This window comes from Impatiens glandulifera, chromosome 7, assembly GCF_907164915.1.
Source record: "Impatiens glandulifera chromosome 7, dImpGla2.1, whole genome shotgun sequence".
NCBI lineage: Eukaryota > Viridiplantae > Streptophyta > Magnoliopsida > Ericales > Balsaminaceae > Impatiens > Impatiens glandulifera.
In genome coordinates, this window is record NC_061868.1 from 33609709 (window position 1) to 33618788 (window position 9080).

Below are 9080 nucleotides of genomic sequence, written 5' to 3' on the forward strand. Positions count from 1 at the left end.
AAAATAAAAATAAATATAAAATATTTTAACTTAATGAATTAAGTAACATGTTAATCTAACCTATAAAAACTTATAATTCTCTTATTTTTATTTGACTTTCTCTTGTTTTGGAATAACATATTGTTTTTTTTAAATGTGTCAAAGTCAATTTCTTTCACACAAAAGGAATATCCCTTTTTGGTCCAATTCCAACCACAACATACAAATTAAACAACGATGGATATAACTAGGTCCTTGTTTGGTTTGAGCTATTTCAAACAAATTAAATATCATTTCTTTCTCCTTCTCATCTATCACAATACTTAATTATTAATTAAAATACTAAAATATTTTTTATTTTATTTATATATAACAATACCTTTTAAAAAAAAAATTAACAAAAAAAAAATATCACTTACTCAAAATCATTATATCATTATTTTCTCTCTATTAGATTTTTAAATAAGCCCTATAAATGAAATTAGTTATAAGAATGGATCTTGAATCACAATTCCAATATAATTAAAAAAAAAAGTCATAAAATTGCAATGTCCAATATAAATTTTCAATTGCAAATAAATAATCTTTGAAATAAAATTTGAAAAAAATATACATTATAAACATATGAAATTATAAATTTCAATTTCAATTCAGTATTTTAAGCCATCAAAGAATAATAAACTTGTCAAACTGAACCATTAATTCCAATTCCAATTTAACCTAACACACAGCCTAACATTTCCTGTTTACTTTTCAAAATAAAATCAAATCAACCCTAAACCCCAATTCAATACAATACACCTACCATTTAAAAATTGTAGAACATAAAGATAAATGGGTGATGTGTTAGTTAACCTAACATCTATATAATACAACAAACATAAAAAGACAAAATATAGGGCTTGATTTTGATTTTTCTAATTAACATTTATTATGCACATGTATGATGTAACATCAGATCACATATTAAACTAGGGCTGCATTTATTAAGCATATACAACCATTTTGGTCAAGTTTTGTGCTAGTCTTTTTCTCATGTTATTTATATGTTTCTGAGTTTGAATTAACTTTTAAATGTATTTCATCTAATAGGAGAACTTCACCAAAAGTAAGAAACTAAAATGTCACGAGTTCAATTTTATCTAAAAAATATTTTGAGTTTAAACGGAAACCACTGATAAGAGTCATCTTAAGAAACTAAAATGTCACGAGTTCAATTCCATCTAGAAGCGTTTTGAGTTTAAGCGGACACAATGGCGGTAGGGTGTCATGCCAGTTCTCTTTTAATTTTTTAAAAATGATCTAACAAATCCAGACAGAAAAGGTCTATTCTGAATTGGGTGAAAACTGGCCACACTAAATTAAGTTCTCAAATGTTATTTCAACAAGATTTGAAAAAAAAGTTCGACCTAAAAGATGTCTTGAACCTATGTTTCTATAAATTGAGGTATTTATGTTAAGTTTGTGCTAGTAAAATTGGATAAAAACATCTCCGCCTAACTAAGTTCAGTTTTCTGGACCGAGAAATCTGACAAGAAAAGGTGTTTACAACATTTCTTCAAGTTCTTGAAGAAACAAATGAATGATTATCATAGAAAAATAACTTAAAGAAATTATTTTCTTCTAACGAAATATGAATAAAAGAAAAACATGCCCGTTTTCACAACCAAGAGAGACATAATGAACTCTCTTTTGTCAAGTTCACAGCTAGCTTAGTTCTTTAAACCATGAAGTTTCTAAGGAAATGTTAAAACACAAGTATATTATCACACCCATCAATACGACTCAAATAGCTGACCTTTCTTCTCCCAAGATCCATCCTCCTCCTATGACATCTCTCTGAACCGAGCAATAGCCTTCTTCTGTATAAGAGTTCGATAACTGTCACCATCTTTCACCTCAAGGCTTGGATCTACAGCCTTCTTTTGCCTACTTCCCAGACCTGCCCTACTGTCCATGGATGTAGCTTGCACAGGTTCTACCATGCCACTTCCATCTTTGCCCAGTCCCTGTATACAGTTCCACGCCAAAAAAGAAACACCAAAGCAACAAACAACCCAATATTGCAATATCAGCAGCCAGCATAGGAATAAATAAACACCCACAGGTCGCCAAAATGGTTCTTCCAATAAATGGAACTAGGAAATAAGAGAAATTTGATGAATTCAAAGGACACAGTCAAACAAAGATATATTTAAAGGAAAGACAGGAGAACTTTTTTTACCCAAATAACCCAGATCAATTTTCAATAACCTACACCCAAATAACCCAAAATACTAAAATATCCTTATTGTATTTTTTAAACATTTTTACATGTAAAATACAAAGGATATTTTAGTCATTTAGCCAAAATAATCCACTTTTTCATCAAATAATATTTCTTTTTGTTTCAAATAACCCAGATTATTTTCAAATGACCCTACATCAAACAAGCTCTGGGTTTATAGCAAGAGAAAGTGGGAGATACCAAGCCTTCCTGCCAGCCCATGTTGCGAAGCATTCGATTTCCAACATTGCTTTCATCAATCGCCTTATCTGCTGTAATGACCTCATAGCTCTGTACATGCACATCACCACCAGACCCTCGTCCTCCTCCCCCAACACCAGGAGGAAACGGCATTGAATCAACCAATCCTCTCTTCGATACAGAATCTCGATCTTGAAACATCAGGAATAAGAAACAGGATATTTCCTCGTACATTAGTCCAAACATACAGACTTATAAATCACAAATACTTCCTCCCCGCTTCAATTACAACATTAGCCAAATCAAATTGTCACAATAAGTGGACGGTATGACCCAACAACAAAAAAGAAAGAAAGTTAATGCTTGAATGCAAGTCCAATGATAAGTTCCAGCAGGCTTACTTGGATCCGTCGTGTCAAGGTCAGAAATGACACCTCCAAGAGAGGATGATGAACCATACAAGCTCCTCCTCTCGGCTGCACGGTCCCTGTATGCAGGTTGGGGGTGTTCCCTGTTGCTGCTAGAAGAAGCTGATGATATTGGCATCTCAGAAAATCTCCTTTTGACAGCCAATGAAGTTGTAGCCGGTGCATAAGAACCTAAAGCGGATGCGTCTGTCTTGAACGGGGTTGTAGAGTCGGCGCTGGTTGCTGATGGTGCAGGTGATGAATCCGAAAATGTGGTATCTGATTTCAATATGATTCCCCTCCCACCAGAACCCCTAATTACCCCCATTAAAGCTCCTCCTGAGCTGTTGCTTATTGTCCTTGGCTTGTGATCCTCCGCTTCTGCCACAGTGGGGAATGATCCAGAATTAATTGTTGAATTCTCTTCTGTCTTGAGTCTCTTTTTATCTTCAGCTAATAAAGAAGATGGTTGTTGATTGTCATCGAGTGCTACACGGGGTGCTTGCCCTTCGTGACTTCTCTGCTTCCACATGGTCAATACATTATTCATTTTCTTTTTGTTTGCAAGAATGCTACTCTTTGAGGCAATCCTGATCTCTTTTAACTTCTCTTTTTCTTTCTTTTCTGCAGCCATTGCAGCATTTGCAGCAGCCTCAACAGCCTCGGGTAATGAGACAGCCTTTTCAGATGGTGTTATAGTTGCAGCAGCTGCAGAGATAACTACTTTCCTATTTTTAGAAGCATCAGGTGCCTTGGAAGGTTTTCCTGTTGCATCGTCACTTTGACCAGTGTAGGGGATATATTGCTGACTTTGTTGATCATAAGAATACCATATCCCATTATTACCATCATAATATAAACCTGCAAATTAGCAAGACGGTCAACTGAAGAAAAGAATTGCATGATATACAGGTAATATGAAAATAACCCTGAAGCAATTTCTCAGCTCTTCCAATTTGGAGCTTTGAGTTTCTCTTTTGGGACTTACCCTTTTTTGGGTGTTTTACCTTACTGGTGTTCTTTGATTTAATTTATGACAAATGATGTTGTGACTTGTTTGTAATGGTTAGTTTTTCTCTTTTCTCGATGATTTACCTTTATGAGAATCTCACTTTTTCAAAAAGAAAATAATCCTAAAATAGTATAAGAATGATTATCTAGCCTTCAATGCATTGAAACAGCTTACATAAATTGGCAAGAAAGTTACACGCGTTCGCTTCAATCCGAAAAGGGGGATTGTACGGGATGAGAATTTTTCGATCTTATTGGCATTTAAAATTCTTACGCTATTTTCTTATTTATTGTTTTGTTTTTTGCCTTCCCCTTTGTAACGTTTGAACGTATTTTGCGCTCTTCTTAATAAAAGTTGACATTTCTCAAAAAATAATTTGGCAAGAAAATTTAGAGTGATATTTAATTGTCTCACTATCCTGTTAATCATCCACAAGGTAAGAATAGAGATGAAGATGGATACCTGTGTTTCCATCATAATAAAACCCAGAAGAAGCATCATAATAGTAGCCAGATGCCTCATCCCAGACAAAGCCAGACTGTGGCTCTGATGAACCATTTTGACCATCACCAGCACCCTGCTCTGGTCTACCAGCAGACTGTTTGTTATCTGGATTATATTCCTTTGGTGCCCATCCAGTAGAATCAAACTGAACAGAAAGAAAATAAAATCAAGAAAGTGTTCGATGTTTTTAGGTCGAATGCAGGTTCTAGACTCTAATCCAACAAGAAAACAATGGACAAACAGATAGTGATCCATTCAAGAATTGAAAAAGTATGTACCTGCTGAGAAAATGCTGATGCTTCAATTGCAGCAGCAGCAAGACGGCTTGATTGGGAAGAACCTGCTGAGCCTGACCCTTGTCCTAGAATGCTTTTGGCATATGCTACTCGTAGAATTTGACCATTTTTCTCCAAAGCTGTTCCATTTGTTACTTCAAGAGCTTTTGTAGCATCTTCAACCTGTATTGTGAAAAGATAAAATTATGGTCTCACATGAAATAGCAAAAAAACTGAAGTTTAATGCATGTGCTAATTTCATTATGCAAATTCCAAAGACATATAATAGATACTTCACATTAGGTGTGTTTAATTTGCGTGTTAAAGTAACTTTCTGTTGTCATAGTTTAATTTGACATTAATTGAACATACCGTGTGGAAATGTACAAATGCAAATCCCCTTGAAACATGGGTAAATTTGTCCCTAACAAGACGAAGATCCTGTAGTCATAATAAAATCCATCAGATAGTGAAGACGGTAAAAAAAGTAACAACAAACCGTATAATACCTTTATAGGAGCATGCTTGGAAAATTCATAGCGAAGCATTTCTTCATCAGCGTTTTCATCTAAGCCACGGACAACCAATACGTGTGTGGGACCTAATACAACAATAAATAGGCACATTGATGAACAAAAGCAAGACACTGAAAGATGGGAGAGGGGAGAGACTAGAGAATCACCTGCATCCCCTCTCCTTCCAAGTGAAGTAGGATTTGATGATGTGTCTGCTGGTGGAGCATCATCTGTCCGAGGCTCATTACACTAATTGCAGAGTAAGTACAATCAACATTTAGTACCAAACATTTTTTACATGAACCTACTTACTTATATAAATCTATATACACTAATAGCTCTAAGAGTATAAAAGGAAAAGGGAAAGAAATATACTCTATATATTAATAGCTATAAGAGTATAAAAGGAAGAAAGGCTGAGCAAACGAAAAAAGCAGAAAAGGAGAAATATACCAATTAGTTTGACTACTTATAGGTATCATATGATATATCTGTTTCAAAAAGGTGCATCTATCAGCACCCCCTGCTTTATTGCTAATGGGTCCACACATTATGGAATATCAAAAGTTGCAAATTTTAAGCCTCTTTGTAATAAGTCACTATTATTGCAACAGTAATGGAAGCTTTGAGTCAAATTAACATACTAAGCAAAATCAAAAGTTTTAGGACCATCTGCATATTTCAAAGAGGGACAATCTGTATTTCCTGTTTTAGTAAACAACATTCTCAATTTACCTATTGGACAATTTCAAATGAAGATCCAAAGAGAGAGAAACCAATGAAGTCCAAACTAAAGTAAACAAAACATAAGGTACCAAATAAGAAGCTAGTTTCTAATGAGCTAGAGAAGTATTGCCACAAAATACTGAAAAGAGAGAAAAACCTGAAAGCAGGATGTACGACGTGCAAAATTCACACAATTGCAGATCATGCACATCCAGTCACATGGCACCGTCATATTTCTGTGATAGCCTGATTTTGATGCATTATCTCCTCCAGTTGAAGGTCCAGATGTCCCTCCCGTTGGCTTGCTACTGAAACGTGACAGGATTGAACGCCAGAATTAGTATACTAGATTTCATTGGATCAAGTCATACCATAAATCATGCAAATGCAAGAAGACATCTCATGGTAAACACCTATACTCAAAGAAGAGCTTTCTTTCATCGACAACAAGACCATCATCCCCGAGTTTGTCCATCATTGTTCGAGCAGCTTCCTGGTTAAAAAGCAATTAACATATGTGCAAGTTAGCACAAAATGAAACGTAAACAAAGATTAAAAGACTCATCATCCATACCACAGAGGGGAAATCAATAAAAGCAAATCCACGGGAAATGCCAGAGTTTCGTTCTTTGATAACACGAACATGGCGAAGAGGTCCCCATTCAGCCTGTTATTTTAACAATGCCAATCACAAAAACAACAATTGAATTTCAAAACATATAGAAATAGATGAACAACGCATTACCAGAATTTGGTATAAGTCCTCCTCATTTGTCTTTTGAGAGAGGCCCTTCACAACAACAGTGGCAGAGGGGGCCTGCTAGATAGAAAACAGTCTAATCAAATATACGAGACTTAAACAGGCTTACCACCTCAAAAGATAACCATCAACATCATACCACGGAATAATGCTCATGAAGATTCTTCTCGCCACGATCTCGTCGCCTTTCAGATCTGTCATATCTATCGTCATCATAGCTATCCTCCCGATAGCTACGACCATAACTTCTACTCCTAGTAGGAGATCTTGATCGAGAGCGATCATCACGCCCGCTGGACCATGAACGGTCGTGCCTCCTAGGGCTTCTATCCTTCTCTCGACTGGATAATACTTTCTCGCGTTCTCGCTCACCAGATTCGCGACTTCTCCAACTACCATCTCTTCTACTAACCCTTTCATAATCCGATTCATGACTGCGTCGGTTATAATCAAAATCCCTCTCACGACTATCCTCTCTGTTTTGATTGGAAACCCTGGGATGATAGTCATAATCATCATATGCATAGTCATCATGGTCACGTCCAGTGTATCTAGATGATCTTTCACACCCTCGGTCACCATAGCTGTCAGTGCTGTGGTAGCTATCAGGGATATCATTTTCATGATACTTGTCAGATTCATGATGAGCAAAGTCATTATATGAATGAGCATATGACTTGTCATGTCGCCTAGATTCTCTCTCGTGTGCGTACTCTTCTTCATAACTCCTCTTCCTTGCTTGAGACCATGGACCAACTGATGCTGGAGGTGGTGGGTAACTATCTCTTTCCAGTGCATCATGGTGATGGGCATTTCTTGAGTAACTATTGTCCTTCGGGAACCTTTCATTTACGAACCTCCTATCATTGTATGAGCCACCAGGCCTGCAAAAAATACATAAGATACAGCAAGGAGGACAGGAAGATAAAGAAGGAATATAGAAAACTGGTGGAAGTAGATAAAGCCGTGCATTAGAATATCACAGACCTTTACCATTTAAGAATAGATACATATACATCACTAAATATAGTCACTGATAGAGATTGGCACAACAAAATACTTACCCGAAGTCTGGTTCGTGGACAGCACCATACCCCTCCGGAGCCTGTGGATTCAAGAGAATAATGTCAGCAACTAATAGTCAAGAGATGGTGTAGATAAATCCATTCGATATCCTCACTGCCCCAAGGATTAAGCTCAGTGATGTTTAAGGATGAAATTTCCAGTGAAAAATGGACAGTAACATCAGCCTAATTCGTGCATATCATCCCATATAGGTGATTAGAAAGGAAACCACAATTACGCTGTTATTTTCCCATCCTTGCTGAGGTACGTAGCGACCAGGATCCATTTCTTGTAAGGACCCTGCAAAGCTCTTGTGTTCGTTCAGTAGTTTCAGAATGAGATGATTGTCTGAAAACCCTTGCCTGTAATGGATGCATAAACAGATACTGTTATAATAATGACAACCAATCATCAAAACTTTGCCTCCATTAACTGGGTATCCTCAAAAAACAATTTCCTTCCACGAAACATCCCATCTTCAAGCTCTTCTAATACAAAAATTAAATACCCTTGATAGCAGAAAATAGTTAAAAATCATTTCTATATCTGCAGCATAATAATATAAGGTCCAATCAAGATTATAACGATGGATACAGACATAGCAATACACAAAGTAAATTAATTTATCAAGCTGCGCATTTCCAACAACCAGTCATTACAGCAACAATCTTAAAGCAGAAATCCAAAATCTAATATATGACTAATTGTTGTCTATTAATACAAATTAGTTAGCACAACCTTTTGCACGACGATTGAAATAAGTTAATAATGTCCAACGAAACGTAATAGTTAGGCTACTAGTCCTATATACCACGATCCATGAAGTACAGACCTGAAATCAGATGATTCACCCAGTGAAATCGTTTCCACAGGGTCTCCAAAAGTTTTGAAAAGAGCAATTTTTAGGCGAAATCTTTTCCGAGCAAGAGAGATCAACCGCGACACTAATCGAAGGGAGGAGAGAACTGATCAGCCCTCTTTCTATGTGAAAATGATCTATGAGATTGATAGATCACAGAGATGAAAAGGAAGAATCGAGAGAGAGATCGCAATATGTAAGGGAAAAACCGCACGGATGTGAAAGGGGCCGTCAACCATCAATTGGTCTAGGGTTGATTTCGTTTGTTTCGTAGTTGCTTTTTTGGTGTGGATAAAACTCGGGAGAAAACGAACCGGTTTTGTCAATCAAATCAATTTGTGAAGTTTTTCTTTTCTTTTTCTGTAATTTATTTTATTTTTCTAGTATTGAATATAAATTTAGTAAATATGAAAATTAGAAGTTAATTTATGATAAAAACTTTGAATTCATGCATCGAACCAATAAGAAAAACAAATAAAATCAATAATATTAACACTAGTTACTTTTGTTT

At 36.0% G+C, this 9080-nt stretch overlaps 1 protein-coding gene across 3 annotated transcripts; it reads right to left on the minus strand.

The window, feature by feature from the left end:
* Positions 1-1573: 1573 nt before the first annotated feature.
* Positions 1574-8817, minus strand: LOC124909865 (SUPPRESSOR OF ABI3-5-like). Of its 3 annotated transcripts, none has more exons than XM_047450496.1 (16): positions 8543-8815; positions 7949-8072; positions 7710-7750; positions 6785-7529; positions 6631-6702; positions 6460-6552; positions 6299-6378; positions 6043-6190; positions 5327-5408; positions 5154-5245; positions 5017-5085; positions 4648-4827; positions 4328-4514; positions 2848-3714; positions 2447-2637; positions 1574-1988 (listed from the first exon to the last, which is right to left on the minus strand). In XM_047450496.1, the coding sequence occupies exons 2-16, from the start codon at positions 7994-7996 to the stop codon at positions 1806-1808; spliced, it is 3078 nt and encodes a 1025-aa protein (XP_047306452.1). In that variant the 5' UTR covers positions 7997-8072; positions 8543-8815; the 3' UTR covers positions 1574-1805. The 3 variants fall into 3 exon arrangements, with proteins under 3 accessions (XP_047306452.1, XP_047306451.1, XP_047306453.1); XM_047450495.1 differs by having other exon boundaries at positions 6043-6193; positions 8543-8814; XM_047450497.1 differs by lacking the exons at positions 1574-1988; positions 2447-2637 and adding an exon at positions 2699-2725 and having other exon boundaries at positions 6043-6193; positions 8543-8817.
* Positions 8818-9080: the final 263 nt, after the last annotated feature.